The 22856-nt window shown below is 43.2% G+C and overlaps 1 protein-coding gene across 1 annotated transcript; it reads right to left on the reverse strand.

The window, feature by feature from the left end:
* Nucleotides 1–20482: 20482 nt before the first annotated feature.
* On the reverse strand, nt 20483–20788 carry LOC104240074 (uncharacterized). Its single transcript, XM_009794861.1, has one exon. The coding sequence runs from the start codon at nt 20786–20788 to the stop codon at nt 20483–20485; it is 306 nt and encodes a 101-aa protein (XP_009793163.1).
* Nucleotides 20789–22856: the final 2068 nt, after the last annotated feature.

Genomic DNA, 22856 nt, shown 5'->3' on the forward strand with positions numbered 1-22856 from the left:
ATCATTCATTATTGTCAGAAGGAATATCCACAATCTCACCTTTTTTTTGGATGACTCGCACGCTCTTATTTACATAAATTCCATTCATTGCTATTTATTATTATTTAATATTATCTGTACTTTTGGGGTCATTGAATATTATTAGTGTCGTCCATATTTATTGTCATTCAGTCAAACATACATATTATCTACTACAAAATCGGTTATTTTGTCTTTTGAATATTAATATTTGCTAAAATTGACTCTACTTTATTTAAATCTAACTGGTTGAACCCAAATCTAAATTTTGTATCAAACAGTTTGGCATCGTCTCTGGAGACTTCTTAGCTAATCTTTTAGTTTCCTTTAGATCTACAACTCACGTGAGTTGCTAACCTAATGAACCACGAGGTTTTTCTCTTTTTCTGCACGCACGAAACCTTACATTGCAGGTAACCAAGGAGAAAAGACTAAAGTGACAGGTGACTTCCCAGGCAATAGTAAGCATACTCAACAAACCTGCTCTATGCACGACCATAGTGACCGTAAGAGCCCACACCGTGCAACGAGTAGACGAGCAGGGCGACCAACCAAACTCTCCAACACCAGGTATAACTCACAATGTTACTAACAATGCAGGTGATAGCGTCCTTGCCTCTGTTCTAAAGAGGATGGAAGAAATGGAGAATGAAAATAAAATGCTTAGAGATCAAATGAAAGAACACTAAGAACAAGTCAACAAGACACTAGGCGCCACTAAGCTACTGCCAACTAGGGACGCCGACAGATTCATAGAGTATCCATACAACAAGGAAACAGTCCCACATGCCATACCAATGACCTTTAAAATGTCGTTGTATCTCAAGATATATAATGGAACAACTGACCCCGAATATCACGTGACTCATTACGTCACAACCGTGAAGGGAAAATACCTCACCAAGGAGAAAATGTCCTCTATTTTGCTGAAGAAATTTGGCAAAACCCTCACGGGAGGGGCATTAACATGATATTCATAGCTACCGGCCTGCTTCATAGAAACTTTTGAAGAAATGGCCGATAAGTTCGTGATGGCGCATGTCGGGGCCAAGAAACTAAAACAACAGTAAACGACATCTTCGCCATCAAGCAGTCATGGGGAGAGGGACTGAGAGACTTCCTCTCCTGATTCAATAGGGTAAGGATGACCCTACCAAACGTGTCCGAAGGGGTGGTAGTCGCGGCCTTCCAGAACATTTTGAGTAGAGAAGGTTCAAGAGCAACCAAAATATTATTGAGCCGATTGATGAAGTACCCTCCAACTACATGCGATGAAATCCACAATGCTTACTGTGTCGAAGTCTGAGCACATGATGACGACCTCAACGGACCAACTCGATGCCTCGCCTCAGTAAAAGTCAAGCCCAGGATAGAACAAAGAGATAACATAAGGATCACCCGATCTCACGACCAAATGAGGAACGACATCAGCCATACGTCAGAGCCTACACCTCATCTTCTTTATGCTATGATGATGGCCTATCTAGGCCGAGGACGGGGGAAGATGTTGTGAATATGTTGTAGTATGGATACCTCAAAGAGCTGCTGAGCGACAAGGGGAAAAACAACTTTGCCAGAAGTCGTTAATGCTAAGGCCCGTTGAAACCGCCATCATCGGCTCAAACCATCAACATGATCATCGACGGCAGCGACGACACCTCCATCAATGACGTTAAATTCACTGCCACTCAAATCACAAGCTTAAAAGATCTATCACCCACGAATGGTATGATGGACTCGAAGAAAGTATCATCTTCGGCGAGTCAGATACCGACAGTTTGACTTTCCCTCACAATGATGCTCTCATCATTACTTTATGAATTTTAGATATTGATGTCAAATTTATCATGGTAGATGATGGGAGTGGAGCATGCATTATCCATCCATGAGTTCTCGCCAAGATGAGACTTGAGAGCAAGATAGTGCCACGATGCATCACACTAACCGGTTCTAATAAGGTAGTTGAACGAACATCGGGTGAAATTACACTCCCCGTCTTGGCCGGTGTCTGGAGACAACATTCCAGATCATGGACAAGGCCACCACATACAATGCCATAGTAGGACAACTATGGATACATCCCATAAATGTCGTCCCCTCTAGCCTATACCAAGTAATTAAGTTCCCAACACCTTGGGGGATATTCAGCATATAGGGAGAATAATGCACCTCTCGAGAGTGATACTGCAGCGCCTTAGATAGCATGACAACCCAATATAAGAAAGACAAGGAAAAAGAGGCATAACAATCAACAGGGTCGAGGTCGATGCAAGAAGAAACCAGTGATGTCATCATGGACCTCCAAACGGTCGAAGCCATGGACTCAACTATCGAGGACTTCAACCCATTCAATTAGACCCTAGCGACTCCTGCAAAAAGGCCTACATCAACTGCAAACTCCGAGAACTAGGTAAATTTAGACACTTTTTAATAACTAAAGCGGATTTGCTTGCCTTCAGCCATGCATATATGCCAGGCATCCCCAAGGAGATTGCCACACATAAATTAAACGCCGATCCACTCTATCCCTGGTAAGGCAGGTCAGACATAAATTCATCCCCACCATCAATGATGTCGTCCTTGAGGGCTATTATAAAAAGGTTCCATCAGGGAATCGAAATACCCCAAGTGGATCGCCAATATAGTGATGGTCAAAAAGAAAAATGAGAAATAGAGGATATGTGTAGACTTCACAGATTTAAACAAAGCATGCCCGAAGGATTTGTTCTCGCTGCCATATATCGACCAACTCATCGATGCGACAGTCGAGCATGAGCTGTTGAGTTTTCTGGACCAGTACTCGGGCTATAATTAGATACTTATGGAAGAAGAGGACCAAGATAAAATCATGTTCATCACCCACCGAGGAACATATTGTTATGTTCATGTCGTTCGGGTGGAAGAACACAGGAGATACTTATCAAAGATTGGTCACAAAGTGTTCAAAGATCAGCTTAGAAAGACCATGGAGGTATATTTGGTCAAATACGTAAGGGCAGAAGACCATGTCGACCATTTGAAAGAAGCTTTCGACATACTGAGATGGTACAGAATGAAACTAAACCTAGAGAAGTGTGCGTTTGGAGTAGTCTTCGGGAAGTTTTTGGGTTTCTTAGTGTCACAACGAGGGATCAAAGTCAACCCGGGCCAAATCAAAGCTATCAAAGGGATACCAGAGCAACTGAATACTAAGAAGCAAGTGCAAAGTTTGATTGGTCGAATCGCCGCCCTATCCAGATTCATCTCTCGGTCCTCCGATAGGTGTCACAGATTTTTCAGCATACTCAAAAAGGATAACGGGCTTGAGTGGACACTCGATTAGGTACAAGCTTTGCAAGGGCTAAAGGCATATCTATTGTCACCACCTCTGCTCTTAAAGCCCGAACCCGGGGAGCACCTCTTCGTCTATCTCGCTGTCTCCGAAGTAGCAGAAAGTGTAGTCCAAATACGAGAAAGTAAAGGTATGCAATCTCCCATTTATTACATTATCAAAACACTCATCGACACCGAGACGAAGTACCTACACCTCGAGAAATTGGCCCTGGAACTAGCCGTAGCTTCACGAAAGCTTAGACCTTATTTCCGGTACCACCCTATCTCGATCGTTACCACTTTTCCTCCAAGAAGCATTTTACATAAACCTGAATTATTGGGGAGGTTAGCCAAATGGGCCATCAAGCTAATCGAGCACGATATCACATATCATCTGCGAACAATGATAACGTTGCAAGTGCTCACCGACTTCGTCGCAAACTTCAGCGCGAAGATAATGTTTGAAGTCGAAAACGAAGCCATCCAAGCTTCTCTCCAAACACAAGACCCCTAGGTCTTATACACCGACGACATATCTAATAATGCTTTCGAATCTGGACTGGGACTTGTACTTGAGGTCCCTATCGGCGAAGTAATTCGCCAATCCATAAGATGCCTAGATATGACTAACAACGAGGCTGAGTATGAGGCCGTAATTGTAGGATTGAGACTAGCACTCAAGTATAGGGTTATAATTCACAGCTCGTAGTCAAGAAGTCATATGGACTTTCCAAATAAAAGAACAAAGGTTGCAAAAACACCAGACTGAGGTATGTAAGCTGCTACCCAAGTTCAACGAGTGCCAGCTCGACCAAATCCCGCGTGCTCAGAATATTAAAGCAGACAACCTCATCAAATTGGTTGCAACCACCAAAAGTATCATGACCAGAGATAAAAGTGTAGTCCACCTCCTCAACTCATCGTTAGACCAAATCGAGGTACGATTTGTAAGTTTAACTTGGGATTGGCGCAATCGTATTATCGCCTACTTGTAGGATAACACACTCTCAAACAACAAAAAGGAATTCAAAAAACTAAGAATACAAGTAGCCAGATACAACCTCCTCCATAGCAACTTATACAAAAGGACATACAACGTCCCTCTGGAAAGGTGTTTGGGTTCAAACCAAATCCATCGCATCTTCGACGAAGGCCATTGCGGTGCTCATTCCGGCGATCAAGCACTCATTAGGTATCTCATATGGACAGCATACTACTGGCCCACCATGAAAAAAGATGCCTCATAATTTTTAGAAATGCGAACAATGTCAGAAATATGCCCTAATAATTCACCAAGCAGGCGAACATCTCCACTCAGTCACCTCTCTATGGTCATTCATCAAGTGGGGAATGAACATCATTGGCCCCCTCCTAGTAGGGCGAGGTAATGTACGATTTCTTTTACTTTTAACTGAATATTTCTCTAAATGGGTGGAAGCAGGAGCGTTCTCCCAAATATGCAAACAAGAGGCAATCACCTTCGTATGGAAAAACATCATATGTCGATTCGGTCTACCCAAACAGATCAGCTGCGACAGCGAACCCTAGTTCACGAGAAAGAAAACCACCAAATTATTAGAGAAATGGCATATTAAGAGGATACTTTCAACCCCGTATCACCTTGTGGGTAACAGGCAGGTAGAATCCTCCAACAAGTCCATATTAAAAATCATGAAGAAAAAGCTCGAAGACGGCAAAGGATTGTGGCCGAAAATACTCCCAGACGTATTGTGGGCATATAAAACCACCCCGAAGACAAACACAAGAGAGACTCCCAACTCTCTGGTATATGGAATAGAAGTAGTCATACTAGTTGAAGTCAGAGAATCGAGCCTAAGGTACTCCCATGAAAGCGGCACTAGTAATGACGAGATTAAAAGGCAAGAGCTCGGTGAGATCGACGAACAAAGAGATATGTCATACATAAGAATGGTTGCCCAAAAGCACCAAGAGGAACGTTACTATAGCAAGAAGGCAAAGGTCTGGCCACTCAAAGTCGGGGACTATGCACTCAAAGCCAAATGCCAAGCAAGCAGAGATCCACGGGAAGGCAAACTAGGAACAAACCGGGACGACCCGTATAAAATTACAACCAAAGCAAACAAGGGTACATTCCATCTAGATACAATGGAAGAAAACAATTACCAAACAATTAGAACATCATCCATCTCAAATACTTCAACTTCTAAAGGGAAGAAGTGGCCCCAAGTCGTACTCTTTTTCCCTCACTTGAGTTTTGTCCCATTAAGGTTTTATCAAGGAGTTTTTTAACGAGGCAACAAAAGGGACACTTTGAGTTGAAGAATGCGAAGAAAGGACTGGTTTCTCTTTCTGTCATGACCCGAATTTCCCACCCTCGGGAGTCATGATGACGCCTATTAATGTGAGCTAGGCAAGCCAATTATTGAACAGATTACCTTTATCCATTTTTATACCCTTTTAGCATTTATAAAGCAATAATGTGAAAAACAACGGAAATTTCATTAAGTGGAAGAAATGTAGTAAAATATCTGAAATATGAATCTAATACAACTGTCTAAACCTTAATCACCCAGAACTGGTGTCGCAGTACCACAGCGATCTAAGGGTGCTAAATACAAAGTTTGAAAATAAAGATACATTGTTTCCAAATCAAAGAAATGAAACAGGAAATAAAGGATAGAGGAGACGCCAGGGCCTGCGAATGCCTGCAGGTCTACCTTGGATCTCCGCGTGGACTGAAGGTAGCCACCCAAATGCTATGGTCCAAGAGCTCCTCCGGGATCTGCACATAGTGCAGAGTGTAGTATCAGCACAACTGACCCTAGGTGCTGGTAAGTGCCTAGCCTAACCTCGGCGAAGTAGTGACGAGGCTAAGACCAGACTACCAAATGAACCTGTGCAGTTATATAATATACAGGGGAAAATAAAACAGGAATAAACAAGTAAGGATGGAAGGGGGTACATGCTGCGGTGGTGTATCAATATCAACAGTAAATCAAGAGTAACGGCATAAGGACAGCTTAGAATTCATGGAAAAACAATAAGAAACTTGTATCCAATCTATAAATACTTTGTATCAACAATTGTTGCGGTGCGCAACCCGATCCCAATATATAACAACACTATTGCGGCGTGCAACCTGATCCATATCATTTATCACTGTTGCGGCGTGCAACCCAATCCACCTATATCATTGTTGCAGTATGCAACCCGATCCACATATATTATTGTTGCGGCGTGCAACCCGATCCATATCATTTATCACTGTTGTGGGGTACAACCCGATCCACTTATATCATTGTTGCGGTGTGCAACCTGATCCATATTATTTATCACTATTACAGCGTGTAACCCGATCCACATATATCATTATTGTGGCGTGCAACCCGATCCACATATACAATCGACAACAATCATAACAAGAGTCCCGGCAAGGGATCAATAAAGAACTACACTATCCCGGCAAAGGAATCGACAGTATAAGTAACTACGTTCCGGCAAGGGAAAATAGCTATAACCAAACTTATTCCAACATCTAACTACCTCAGCTAACACTAATACTCAATCATAAGTAATTCCCACGAGAACAATCATAATCCTTGCTCAATACAGAGAATCATCAATTTAAGAATCTATAGTATTATTCAATAACACAATAAATCACAATTTAAGACTCACGGTCATGCTCGACAACAGCGTATAGATACTCGTTACCATGCCTATACGTCGTACTCAACAAGAAACAAGTAGAAAATAGGACACAACTCCTAATCCCTCAAACTAAGGTTAGACTAAACACTTACCGCAATGCCACGAACACAATTCACGTCTCAACTATCACTTTACCCCTTGATTCCACCACCAATTTGCTCGAATCTAGCCACAAGTTACTTAATTACATCAATAAACGCAAAATGAATCAACCCCAATGCATGAAAATGAGTTTTCCAAAGTTTTACCCAAAAAGTCAAAAATCGCCCCCGGGACCACATGGTTAAAACTCGAGGTTCAAACCAAAACCCGATTACAAATTCCCCCATGAACCCAAATATATAATTTATTTTGAAATCGGACCTCAAATCGAGGTCCAAATTCCCAATTTTTGAAAAACCTAGGTTCTACCCAAAACACCCAATTTCCCCTATGAAAATCATTGGTTTTGAGTTGAAATCATGTTAAAAGATGTTAATGATTGAAGGAAATGAGTTAAAATTGACTTACAATCGATTTGTAAGAAGAGTTGTTCTTGAAAAATCGCCCTAGTGAGTTTGTGTTTAGAAAAGATGTGAAAAATGGTTGATTTTTGGCTAAGTATAAAAAGTTGCAAGTTGCAGGAATGGGAATTGCGAACCCCGAACCCTGCTATGTTCGTATTTGCGATGGGGGTTTTCGCATTTGCAAGGTGGGAAATGCGAAGGATGCGTCGCAATTGCGACGACTCGCTTAAAGGGAGGGAATCGCATTTGCGATAGAATCCTAGCAATTGCGAGGATAGGCTGGCCTGGGCCTCTTTCGCATTTGCGACATGCCTCTCGCATATGTGATCTCGCATTTGCGAGCCAGGCCGGCAATGCCACAGCTAAAAATCTGCAATTTTTCCAAGTCTAGAATACACCCCGTGGCCTATCCAAAACTCACCCGAGCCCTCGGGTCTCCAAACCAAACATGCACACCAACCTAAAATATCATACGGACTCGCTCGTGCATTCAAATCACTAAAATAACATCAACAACTATGAATTTAGCATCAAAATCATGAAATTTTCTCAAGAAATTCAAATTTCCAATTTTCTCAAAAACGATCCGATTCACGTCGTTTCAAGTCTGTTTCTTACCAAATTTCACGGACTTATCTTAAATCACATATAAGACCTGTACCGGGCACCGGAACCAAAATATGGGCCTGATACCATCGAGTTCTAATCATAATTCATTTCCAAATCTCATAAATAATTTCAGAAAATAATGTTTTTTAAAAATTCATTTCTCGGGCTTGGGACCTCGGAATTCAATTCCGGGCATATTCCCAAGTCCCATATTTTCCTACGGACCCTTCGGGACTGTCCAATCACGGGTCCGGGTTCGTTTACCCAAAATGTTGACCGAAGTCAACTTTATTCATTTTATAATCAAAATTTACCATTTTTCATAGATTTTCACATATTAGCTTTCCGGCTATGCGCCCGGACTGCGAACACAAATAGAGGTAAGACAGAAAGAGGTTTTTAAGGCCTCAGAACACAAAAAGGTCATCACATTCTCAACCTCTAAAACAACCGTTCGTCCTCGAACGGATAGAAGAAGGAAGTACCTGAGTCGGGGAAATGATGTGGATAACGGCTCCGTATATCGGACTCGGACTCCTAGGTCGATGCCTCGGCAGGCTGACCTCTCCACTGAACACGAACAGAAGGAAAACTCTTAGATCTCAATTGACTAACCTGCCGGTCTAGAATAGCTACCGGCTCCTCCTCATAAGACAAGTCCTTGTCCAACTGGACAATGCTTAAATCTAACACGTAGGATGGATCGCCGTGATATTTCCGAAGCATGGACACATGAAACACTGGATGCACGGCTAATAAGCTCGGCGACAACGCAAGTCTGTAAGCCACCTCTCCCACTCTATCAAGAATCTTAAACATGCCAATGAACCTAGGGATAGCTTTCCCTTCTTCCCAAATCTCATCACGCCCTTCATAGACGACACCCGAAGTAATACCCGCTCACCGACCATGAATGCCAAATCTCGAACCTTACTGTACGAAGCCTATCCTGAATAATCCTAACCTTGTCCAAGGCATCCTGAACCAGATCTGTACCCAGCAACCGAGCCTCTCCCGGCTCAAACTATCCAACCGGATACCGACACCGCCTACCATATAAAGCCTCGTAATGATCCATCTGAATACTCGACTGGTAGCTATTGTTGTAGGCAAACTCTGCTAAAGGCAAGAACTGATCCCACGAGCCTCCAAAGTCAATGACACAAGCTCGGAGCATATCCTCCAAAATTTAAATAGTCCCTCGGACTTCCTGTCCGTCTGAGGATGAAATGCTATGCTCAACTTAACCCGTGTGCCCAACTCTCGCTAAACTGCTATCTAGAAATGCGAGGTAAACTGCGTACCTCGGTCCGAAATGATAGACACGGTCACACCATAAAGACGAATAATATCCCGAATATAGATCTCAACTAACCTCTCGGAAGAATAGGAGACTGCCACAGGAATGAAATGTGCTGACTTGGTCAGCCATCAACAATAACCCACACTGCGTCGAACTTCCTCTGAGTCTATGAGAGTCCAACAACGAAGTCCATAGTGATCTGCTCCCACTTCCACTCGGGAAGCTCAATCATCTGAAACAAACCACTAGGCCTCTGATGCTCGTACTTAACCTGTTGATAGTTCAAACACCAAGCCACATATGCAACGATATCCTTCTTCATTCTTCTCCACCAGTAATGCTGCCGCAAATCCTGATACATCTTTGCGGCGCCTGGATGAATAGAGTACCGGGAGCTATGGGCCTCCTCTAAAATCAACTCTCGGAGTCCATCCACATTAGGCGCACAAACTCGACCCTGCAATCTCAAAACTCTATCATCACCTAGGGTAACCTGCTTGGCACCTCCGTGCTACACCGTGTCTCGAGGACACACAAATGAGGATCATCATACTACCGATCTCGGATTCGCTCTAATAATGAAGAATGAGTGATGGTGCAAGCTAACGCACGGCTGGGCTCAGAAACATCTAACCTCACGAACTGATTGGCCCAGGCCTGAACATCCAAAGCAAGCGGCCTCTCACCGACCGGAATATAAGCGAAACTGCCTATACTGGCTGACTTCCTACTCAAAACATCTGCCACCATGTTAGCCCTTCTCGGATGATATAAGATGGTGATATCATAGTCCTTTAACAACTCCAACCACCTTCTGTGCCTCAAATTCAACTCCTTTTGCTTTAACAAATACTGTAGAATCTAGTTATCAGTGAACACCTCACATGCCACGCCATACATATAATGTCTCCAAATCTTCAACGTGTGAACAATGGCTGCCAACTCCAAATCATGAACTGGATAGTTCTTCTCATGAATCTTCAACTGCCGTAAAGCATAGGTAATGACTTTACAATCCTGCATCAACACCGCACCAAGTCCAATACGAGATGCATTACAATAAACTGTATAAGGCCCTAAACCTGTAGGCAAAACCAACATCGGTGCCGTAGTCAGAGCTATCTTGAGCTTCTGAAAGCTCGCCTCACACTCGTCTGACTATCTGAAATAGGCACCCTTCTAGGTCAACTTGGTCATCGTGGCTGCGATAGATGAAAACCCCTCCACAAACCGACGATAGTAGCCTGCCAATCCCAAGAAACTCCGAATCTCTATAGCTGATGCTGGTCTAGGCCAGTTCAATCGTGACTACCTCAATCTTCTTCGGATCAACCTAAATACCCTCTACGGATACAACACAACCTGGGAATGCAACAAAACTCAACCAAAACTCACATTTCAAAAACTTGGCATACAACTGACTATCCCTCAAAATCTGAAGAATCACTCTAAGATGCTGCTCGTGCTCCTCCCGACTACGGGAATATATCAAAATATCATCAATGAAGACTATCACGAACGAATCCAAGTAAGGCCTGAACACTCGGTTTATCAAATCTATAAAAGTTGTTGGGGAATTTCTCAACCTGAATGACATCACCAAGAACTCATAATGCTCGTACCGAGTGCGGAAAGCTGTCTTAGGAACATTGGATGCCCTAATCCTCAACTGATGGTGTCCAGATCTCAAGTCAATCTTCGAAAATACCTTGGCACCCTGAAGCTGATCAAACAAATCATCAATCCTCGGCAATGGATACTTATTCTTGATTGTAACCTTATTCAACTGCCGGTAATCAATACACATTCTCATCGATCCATCCTTCTTCTTAACGAACAACACCGGCGCACCCCAAGGCGAAACACTAGGTCTAATAAACCCTTTTTCAAGCAAGTCTTGCAACTGCTCCTTCAACTCTTTCAACTGAGGCGGGGCCATACGATACGGTAGGATAGAAATGGGCTGAGTGCCCGGAGCCAAATCAATGCAAAATTCAATATCTCTGTCAGGTGGCATACCCGGAAGGTCTAAAGAAAATACCTCAGGGAACTCATGAACAACCGGCACAGAATCAATAGGAGGAACATCGACACTAGAATCACGAACATATTCCAAATAGGCCAAACACCCCTTCTCGACCATACGCCGAGCCTTCACATAAGAGATGACACTACGGGTAAAATGACCAGGAGTCCCTCTCTACTCTAAACGAGGTAAACCCTGTAAGGCTAACGTCACCGTCTTGGCATGACAGTCCAAGATAGAGTGGTAAGGTGATAACCAGTCTATCCCCAATACGATATCGAAATCAACCATGTCCAGAAGCAGCAAATCTACACGAGTCTCAAGACCCCCAATCACAACTATACAAGAGCGATGGACTCGATCTACCATAATAGAATCACCCACCGGTGTAGACACATTAACAGGGGCACTCAAAGAATCACTAGGCGTGACCAGATACGGTGCAAAATAAGATGACACATAGGAGTAGGTAGACCCTGGATCAAATAAAACTGAAGCATCTCTGCCACAAACCAGAACAGTACCTATAATAACTGCATCAAAAGCCTCAGCGCCTCAGGCCTGGCTAGAAGAGCATAACATTGGGGTTGGGCCCTACCACCCTGGACTATATCTATGGGATGGCCTGCAGCTGGCTGTCCTCCACCTCTAGCGGTCTGAGCTCCACCTATAACACCTCTACCTCCACCTCCTCTAGCACCTCTAACCCCCCTCTATCTGGCTGGGCGGGCTGTGGAATAGCTGGTGCCTGAACCATAGCACGGGAACCCTACTGTTGTGACTGAGTACCCACCAATCTCGGACAAGCCCTCCTGATATGACCATACTCATCACACTCAAAACATCAACCTGAATGTTGCGGCTGAGGAAACTGAGACCGATCCTGGCGACCTAAATGACCACCCCGAAAACTCTGGAGCAGCGGTGCACTGATAGGAGTTGGTGGTGCACTATAGGGCTGCTGATCATAATACTGCATATGAGAACCACGGCCACCCGAAGCACCGTGAGAAACCTGAAGTGCTAACTGAAAGGGCCTAGAAGGATGGCCTCTACCATACGAATTCCTGCCTCCAAACGAGGCACCACTGAATCTACATGAATGATGAGGCCTCTTATTCGACCCATGACCACCTCCCTATGATAGAACCATCTCAACCTCCGGGCCATATTGGCCGCCTCCTAGAAAGATATCTCACTCCCAGCCTTCTTAGCCATCTAAAGACGAATCGGCTGAATAAGTCCATCAATAAACCTCTTCACCCTCTCTCTCTCTCTCTCTTGGTGGGAAGTATGATAAGAGCATGACGAGCCAAGTCGATGAATCTGGTCTCATACTGGGTAACAGTCATAGAACCCTATTGGAGACGCTCAAACTACCTCCAATAGGCCTCTCTCTGAGTGATGGGGAGAAACTTCTCTAGAAATTGCTGAGTAAACTGCTCCCAAGTCAAGGCTGGTGATCCGGCTAGTCTAGCCAAACAATAATCTCTCCACCAAGTCTTGACGGATCTAGACAAGCACAAAGTAGCAAAATCGACCCCATTGGTCTCAACTATCCCCATGTTCCTGAGAACCTCATGAAAGCTGTCTAAATAATCTTGGGGATCCTCAGAAGATGCACCACTGAAGATAGTAATGAAGAGCTTGGTGAACCTGTCCAATCTCTACAAAGCATCAAGAGACATAGCTGCTCCATCACCGGCCTGAGCTACCACACCTGGCTGAACTGCTCCAACTGGCTGAACTACTAGAGTCTGAAACTGGAGAGCTACCTGCTCCAGAATGCAAGTAGCAGGAGTCTGGGCTCCTCCTCTAGCCTGAGAGACGGCTGGTGCTACAAGAAGCAAGCCTGCTCAGGTGACACTCTCCATAAGGCCCACTAGATAGACCAGAGCGTCCTAGAGTACTAGGGTAGCAATAAACACCTCTGGGACCTGAGTTGGGCCCACCAGAACTGTTGGGGCTGGAACCTCATCATCAAAGTCAACCTGAGGCTCTGCCGCTGGTGCTGCTGCTCTAGGCTGAGCTTTGCCCCTGTCTCGGCCTCTAGCACAGCCTCGCCCTCTACCCCTCGTGGGAGCTGCTGCTGGGGGCTCGGGCTACTGATCAGTGGATGAGGAAGTGTGTGTTCTCGCCATCTGTGAAAGAACAGAGTAGAAATTCAATTAGCATTGAGAAACCAAACTGCACGATAGGAAGGAATAATGAAGTTTTTCCTAACTCTGTAGCCTCTGGGGATAAATACAGACATCTCTGTACCGATCCCTCAGACTCTAATAATCTTGTCTTTGAACTGTGAGACACATGTAACCTAGAGCTCTGATACCAACTTGTCACGACCTGGATTTCCCACCTTCGGGAGTCGTGATGGTGCCTACTAATGTGAGCTAGGCAAGCCAATTATTGAACAGATTACCTTTATCCATTTTTATATCCCTTTAGAATTTATAAAGCAATAATGTGAAAAATAGTGAAAATTTCATTTAGCAGAAGCAATGTAGTAAAATATCTGAAATATGAATCTAATACAACTGTCTAAACTTTAATCACCCAGAACTGGTGTCACAGTACCAAGACGATCTAAGAGTGCTAAATACAATGTCCGAAAATAAAGATACACTATTTCCGAATCAAAGAAATGAAACATGAAATAAAGGATAGAGGAGACTCCAGGGCCTGCCAATGCCTGCAGGTCTACCTTGGATCTCCGCGTGGACTGAAGGTAGCCACCCAAATGCTATGATCCAAGAACTGCTCCGGGATCTGCACATAGTGCAGAGTGTAGTATCAGCACAACCTACCTCATGTGCTGGTAAGTGCCTAGCCTAACCTCGGCGAAGTTGTGACGAGGCTAAGACCAGACTACCAAATGAACCTATGCAGTTATATAATATACAGGGGAAAATAAAACAGGAATAAACAAGTAAGGATGGAAGGGGGTACATGCTGCGGTGGTGTATTAATATCAACAGTAAATCAAGAGTAACGGCATAAGGACAGCTTAGAATTCATGGCAAAACAATAAGAAACTTGTATCCAATCTATAAATACTTTGTATCAACAATTGTTGCAGCGCGCAACCCGATCCCAATATATAACAACACTATTGCGGCGTGCAACCCAATCCATATCATTTGTCACTGTTGCGGCGTGCAACCCGATCCACCTATATCATTGTTGTGGTATGCAACCCGATCCACATATATTATTGTCACATTCATGCTTGACAACGTATAGATACTCGTTACCATGCCTATACGCCGTACTCAATAAGAAATAAGTAGCAAATAGGACACAACTCCTAATCCCTCAAACTAAGGTTAGACCAAACACTTACCTTGATGCCACGAACACAATTCACGTCTCAACTATCGCTTTACCCCTTGATTCCACCACCAATTCGCTCGAATCTAGCCTCAAGTTACTTAATTACATCAATAAACGCAAAATGAATCAACCTCAATGCATGAAAATGCGTTTTCCAAAGTTTTACCCAAAAAGTCAAAAATCGCCCCCAGGCCCACATGGTCAAAACTCGAGGTTCAAACCAAAACCTGATTACTCATCCCCCATGAACTCAAATATATAATTTGTTTTGTAATTGGACCTCAAATCGAGGTCCAAATCCCCAATTTTTGAAAAACCTAGGTTCTACCCAAAACATCCAACTTCCCCTATGAAAATCATTGGTTTTGAGTTGAAATCATGTTAAAAGATGTTAATGATTGAAGGAAATGAGTAAAATTGACTTACAATCGATTTGGAAGAAGAGTTGTTCATGAAAAATCGCCCTAGGGTGTTTGTGTTTTGAAAAGATGTGAAAATGGTTGATTTTTGGCTAAGTATAAAAAGTTGTAGGTATGGGAACTACGAACCCCGACCCCTGCTATGTTCGCATTTGCAATGGAGATTTCGCATTTGCGAGGTGGGAAATGTGAAGGATGCGTCGCAATTGCGACGACTGGCTTAAAGACAGAGAATTGCATTTGCGCTAGAATCCTCGCAATTGCGAGGATAGGTTGACCTGGGCCTCTTTCGCATTTGCGATCTTGCATTTGCGAGCCAGGCTTCGCAAATGCGAAGTCTGCAGGCCTGCAATGCTACAGCTGAAAATCTGCCCATTTTTCCAAGTCTAGAATACACCCCGTGGCCTATCCAAAACTCACCCGAGCCCTCGAGGCTTCAAACCAAACATGCACACCAACCTAAAAATATCATACGGACTCGCTCGTGCATTCAAATCACTAAAATAACATCAACAACTATGCATTTAGCATCAAAATCATGAAATTTTCTCAAGAAATTCAACTTTCCAATTTTCTCAAAAACGATTTGATTCACGTCGTTTCAACTCCGTTTCTTACCAAATTTCACAGACTTATCTTAAATCACATATAAGACCTATACTGGGCGCCGGAACCAAAATATGGGCCCGATACCATCGAGTTCTAATCACAATTCATTTCCAAATCTCATAAATAATTTCAGAAAATAATTTTCTTTAAAAATTCATTTCTCGGGCTTGGGACCTCGGAATTCGATTTCGGGCATACGCCCAAGTCCCATATTTTCCTACGGACCCTCCGGGACCATCCAATCCTGGGTCCGTGTCCGTTTACCCAAAATGTCGACCGAAGTTAACTTAATTCATTTCATAATCAAAATTTACCATTTTCACAGATTTTTACATATTAGCTTTGCGGCTACGTGCCCGGACTGTGCACGCAAATAGAGGTGAGACAAAAGGAGGTTTTTAAGGCCTCAGAATGCAGAATTCATTTTAAAAACAGGTAATGACCTTTTGGGTCATTACACTTTCATTGCCCCACTCCTTAATACTCTCTACATCAAAAAATGAATGGACTAGATAGACCGGGAATGGGACGCCAGCCAATGCCCAAAGTTTGTACCTTTCTCTAATTATTTAATCAGAGCAACAACATCAAAGTAATAGAAACTTTAGTTTATCAAAACAGCCTTAACAAAAGGTTAAATTCGACCAAGTTTGAATAATACCTACCGTCCCTCGGGCGTGATTGAACAAAAGGTTAAGTACGACCAAGTTCGAATAACACCTATTGGTCCTCTGCCGTGCATTAACAAAAGGTTAAATTCAACCAAGTTTGAATAACACCTACCAACCCTCGGTCATGATTTAACAAAAGGTTAAGTTCGACCAAGTTCGAACAACACCTATCGGCCCTCGGTCGCGATTTTGTCACGACCTAATCCTCCCTTAATGAGATATCGTGATAGCACCTAGTTTGTACGACTAGCACCTAGGTAAGCCTAGCATTTACAGAATAACGAAAATGAAAAACAAAACTTTTAACAACTAATAGCAACAAGTAATTAAATAACTGATAAAGATACTGCTCGACATGTACAATGACCCACACTCGAGTATACACCGTATTTTCCAAAACCCGGAACATCATAAGTCACAAGGTATAGAAGAAAACTAGTATCTCTACACACTAGAGTCTAAGAAAAATACGAAAAGATAAAAGACATAAGAGGGAATAGAGAGGGACTCCGAGGTCTGTGGACGCGACAGATATACCTTGAAGTCTCCAAACTGTCACTGCTCACTGATGACGTGACTGATAAGAAGTACATGGATCTGCACATAAACATGTGTAGAAGAGTAGCATGAGTACACCACACGGTACCTAGTAAGTGTCAAGCCTAACCTCGATCGAGTAGTGACGAGGTCAGGTCATGACCCTACTGGTATATAAAAAATAAATAAGGCAAAAAAAAATTGCAGTATAATAAGAGACTGGAATTAACAAAGAGGAAACCACAACAAATAACATTACGACACACAGGAATAAAATAGCATGGGATCTCCCAAGATACTATCTTGTAGTCCCAAAAGTAAATATGCAAGGAGATATCCCTAGGTACCGCCTCGTAGTCTCAAAAGTAAATGTTCAAGGAGATCTCCCGAGGTACTGCCTCGTAGTCTCAAAAGTAAATGTGTGGGGGATCTCTTGAGGTACCACCTCGTAGTCCCAAAAGTAAACACACAGCTCAAATCAATGAATACAGCAATTAACAACAAGAATTCTACAGTTAAGACTGACACAGATCAAGGAAAAAAAGGAAATCAAATAGACAGTTCAAATAAGTAGTTAAAGCACGTAGACATGCGATATTAGACTAAACATGATAACTACACATGCTGGTATAAATCGATTAAGATAAAAATAGGTTAATACTCAGTAAAATCGGAGTTTACAACAAATAGCATGTGCACACACTCATCACCTCGCGTACACAACGCTCACATAATACAACAGTACCAACTCCTAAGGGGATTTCCCCCCACACAAGGTTAGGCAAGCAACTTACCTCGAACCAAGCTCAATCAATCAGTAAGAATGCCTTTTCCACGATTTTTCAACTCCGAATGGCCCAAATCTAGCCAAAAGCAATTACATACCATAAATATAACTATAAGAAACTAATCTAATTAATGAAATCAAGGTTTAAGCAAGAAATTAGAAAATAGCCCCAAAAAAGTCGACCAGGGCCCATGTCTCGGAATCGGGTAAAGGTTACAAAATATGAATACGCATTCACTCACAAGCTCACTCGTACCAAAATTGTCCAAATCTGATATCAAAATCCGAATTAAAACACAAAAACTTAATTGAAGAACTTCTCCCATTTTCCCAAAATTTTCAACCCAATTCCAAAATTAAAAGATGGAATCAATTATAGATTAGTGGAATATTATCATAAATGGGTCAAGAATCGTTACCCAATAGCTTCCTCTGAAAATCCCCCAAATTTTGTCCAAATCTGAGTTTCTATCTCAAGTTATGTTAAAAATGGACTAACCCTCGATTTTGAAATGTTATATTCCACCTAGTGATCCCTTCTTCACGAGCGTGAAAGAACCCTCTCGTTCGCGAAGCACAAACTTGCTTCAGTCAAAAATCCTTCATCGCGAACGCGGTGGCTCAATCGTGAACGCGAAGATCACTCAGCTCGACCCTGCGCAAACGCGAGACTAACATCGTGAATGACACACAACCCAGTAAAATCCCACCAGTAGGGTATGGAGAGGGTAGAGTGTACGCAGACCTTACCCTTACCCTAGAGGGGGTAGAGAGGCTATTTCCAAGAGACCATCGACTTAGATACAATCTGTGACAACAAAACCTAAAAAATAATATCAGCAATGTGAGAGGTAGCGAATAAATGGAAAAGTAGCAACAGAAATATTATGCAAAGGTATGAAACACAACATAAATCGCTAGCAGTTCTAGACAAAACACTATCATACTCGTCGGTACAAAGAGGGAAATCGGGACAAAGAGGAAAACCGCTCGACTACCTTTTAACCTACAACCCTAATGCTCGACCTCCATACCTTCCTATCAAGAGCCATGTCCTCGGAAATCTAGAGTTGCGCCATGTCCTTTCTGATCACATCGCCCCAATACTTCTTAGGCCGCACTCTATCTCTTCTCGTACCTGCCAAAGCCAACCGCTCACACCTCCTAACCAGGGCATCTAGCCTTCTCCTCTACATGTGTCCAAACCATCTAAGCCACACTTCCCGCATCTTGTCATCCACCGGAGCCACGCCCACCCTCTCCCGAATATCTTTATTCCTAATCTTATCTGGCCTAGTGTGCCCACACATCCATCTCAATATCCTCTTTTCTGCTACTTTCATCTTCTAGATATGTGAATTCTTGAATGGCCAACACTCAGCCCCATACAACATGGCCGGTCTGACCACCACTCTATAGAACTTACCTTTGAGTTATGGTGGCACATTCTTGTCATACTGGACTCCAGACGCTAACCTCCATTTCATCCACCCCACCCTAATACGGTGCGTAACATCTCCGTCGATCTCCTCATCTCCCTAGATAATTGACCCTAAGTACTTAAAACTTTCTCTCTTGAGGATGACCTGTGAGTCAAGCCTGACTTCCACATCCTCTTCCCATCACGTCGCTGAACTTACATTCCACATATTCTGTCTTAGTCCTACTCAACTTGAAACCTTTAGACTCCAAGGCATGCCTCCATACCTCTAGTATTCCATTAACGCTGCCTTGCATCTCATCAATCAGAACTATATCATCAATGAACAACATACACCATGGCACCTCTCCTTGGATACGGTGTGTCATTGCGTCCATCGTAGGGAAAATAAGAACGGGCTGAGCATAGATCCTTGGTGTAACCCCATAACCATTGGGAAAGGTTCTGAGTCACCTCCCACTATTTTAACCCGAGTCATAGCTCCATCATACATATCCTTTATCGCCTTAATGTAAGTCACTGACACACCTTTTGCCTCCAGACACCTCCAAAGGACGTCCCTAGGGACCTTGTCATACGCCTTCCCTAGGTCAATAAATACCATATGCAAATCCCTCTTCCTATCCCTGTATTGTTCCACCAACCTCCTGATAAGGTGGATAGCTTCCGTAGTAGAACGACCTGGCATGAACCCGAACTGGTTTTCCGATATAGACACTGCCCTCCTTATCCTCCCTTCCACCACCCTCTCCCAAACTTTCATGGTATGACTTAGTAACTTGATACCCCTATAGTTGTTAAAATTCTAGATATCACCTTTGTTCTTGTACAGCGAAATTATTGCCGCCACTCATCAGGCATCCTCTTCGTGTTGAAAATAACATTAAACAACCTAGGCAGACACTCCAAGCCTGCTCTACCTGCATATATCCAAAACTCTACTGGAAATTGTCTGGTCCGGTCGCTTTGCCCCGACTCATCTTACTCATCGCACCCATGACCTCCTCAACCTTGATGCGCCTACAATACCTAAAGTCGTGGTGACTCTCGTAGTGCCCCAATTGCCCTAACAGGATGTTTCCATCCCTCTCTTTATTCAGAAGTTTATAAAAGTATGACTGCCATCTTTGCCTAATTTGGGGCTCTTCCATCAATACTCGACCATCCTCGTCTTTGATGTACCTCACTTGATCTAGGTTGCGAGCCTTATTCTCTCTCTCTTTAGCCAACCGAAATAACTTTTGTCCCCACCTTTGCCCCAAGTTCCTCATACAGCCGACCAAATGCAGCAGTCTTAGCCTCTGTGACTGCTAATTTCGCCTCCTTTCTTGCCTCCTTATATCTTTCCATGTTCGCTCTCCTCTGATCCTCGTCGGTGCTCTCTACTAACTTTATGTAATCCACTTTCTTGGCTTCCACTTTACCTTGAACCACGTCATTCCACCACCAGTCACCTCGGTGCCCGCCAGAGTAAAATTTTGAAGCTCCCAACACCTCTCTTGCTACCTCCCTTATATAGTCCTTCATCGCCGTCTACATAGCGCTAGCATCCCCACCACTCTTCCAGGCACCCATAGACATCAGCCGCCCCTCTAACTCCCGCGTATTATCCTTAGACAAAGCTCCCCACCTAATCCTCAACTGACCCCGTACAAACCTCTTCTTCCTCTTCATCAAGATACTGACGTCCATCTCCATGTTGAGTTGTGAGGTTCTCACTCGGGATCACCTTGCAATCCTCACACAACCCCCTATTACACCTCTTGAGGAGGAGATAGTCAATCCGAGTCTTAGCCACCATACTTCGAAAAGTAACCAAATGTTCCTCCCTCTTCGAAAACATAGAGTTCACAATCACCAACTCAAAAGCTCTAGTGAAATCCAATAGTGAGGTACCAAGCCCATTCCTATTGCCAAAGCCGAAGCCACCGTGCGCCTCACCATAGTGACCAACAGACGACCCAATATGACCATTGAAATCCCTTCCTATGAATAGCTTCTTCGTAGGTGGAATACCCCGCACCACCTCAGCTAGCGCCTCTTAGAAGCGCCTTTTGACCTCCTCGTCCAAGCCCATTTGCGGCGCTTAAGCGCTAATGACATTCAGAGTGCTCCCTCCAACTACTACCTTAATCGCCATCAATCTGTCATTCACCCGTCTAACCTCGACCACCAACTCTCTAAGCTCCCTATACACCAAAATGCCCACTCCATTCTTGCACTTCACAACTCTGGAGAACCACAATTTATACCCGTCTACATTTCTGGCCTTTGATCCTACCCACCTAGTCTCCTGCACACACGCTTTATTGACCCTCCTCTTCTAGAGAATCTTCGCCAGCTCTATAGACTTACCCGTCAACATTCTTATATTTAACGATCCAATTCACAACCTACAGGCGACCTTGTTCCATTTACCCTCTTTGGGCCCCGTCCCACCCCCTGACCCTTGCCCTACCCCTCTCCCCACCCCCAACCTCCCCGAGGACATGATCCTACTCTGCCATTACAAACCATAGTCTCTATACCTACAAAGGTCTAAAAATGAAAAGAAAAAACACCACACAGAACAACAAAGGGAGAAAATAGTAACTACAATCCTACAACTAGACTGACTAGACACGTACAAAATACTACGGCAACAAAGTATTTAACACAGGAGACCAAGAAACAGGGGGCATGAGGTACCAATTCCCGTGAATAGAACCTGGAACATTCGACTTGGTATACTCCCGATGCTGCAAAACCCGGCGTATAGTTGCTGCTTTACTGCTTGTGCGCATACACCTCCCTACCACCTCCAAGCAGCCACAAATGTGATACCTACAAAACACACAAACACCCACGGAACCAAGAAAATAGGGGGAATTATGAACCAAGATAATAGGCGGGAGGTACCAATTCTCGCGAATAAAACTTGAAACTTTCACCAGAGCCGGAGCAAGATACCGGTGAGGAGTGTAAGCACGTGATTTTTGCCCTATGTGAGAATTACTCCCAAAAATTCAAAATAAAATGATTTTCCTTGGTGTGAAATTTTGTGAGATTTTGTGATATTTTGGATAATTATTTGTATTTGTCTGTGTTTGTTTATTTGTTAAATTAATAAAAAATTACAAAAATATGTCGCATTTGCATGTAGGATTTAATTCTATAATTGTTACTAATTAAATTTGTTTACAAAAAATGAAAATTACAAAAATAGGCATCTTTTGCATTTTTAGCATTTAATGCCCAAATATACAATTTTATGCTTAATTATTACTTAATTGTGCGTTAATTGTTATTTGGAGTTAATTTGCACTTTTATAACTTAATTTAGTTCTTAATAATAGTTTAAGTATTTTTATAATTTAGTTTTAGAGAAATAAAAGAAGAAAAGAGAGCGAAAATATAAAGAAAGTCGGAATTGGGCCTCGTCTTCGATTTCAAGCCATAGGCCCAAAAAATGGCCCAATCTTCCCTACGACCCAGTCCATTTCGAACTGGGTCAACCCAGTCCATAACCCAAAAGACCCAATACCCCTATCTTGCATTTCAAAGACACAAAACAAAACAAAAAAAACAAAAAAAAAACCAAAAACCCTAAAAATGA

This window comes from Nicotiana sylvestris, chromosome 8 (assembly GCF_000393655.2).
Source record: "Nicotiana sylvestris chromosome 8, ASM39365v2, whole genome shotgun sequence".
NCBI lineage: Eukaryota > Viridiplantae > Streptophyta > Magnoliopsida > Solanales > Solanaceae > Nicotiana > Nicotiana sylvestris.

Excerpts from the sequence above, each read along its gene's own strand:
- LOC104240074 (XM_009794861.1), bottom strand. The coding sequence starts at position 20,788 with ATGAAGGACTATATAAGGGAGGTAGCAAGAGAGGTGTTGGGAGCTTCA.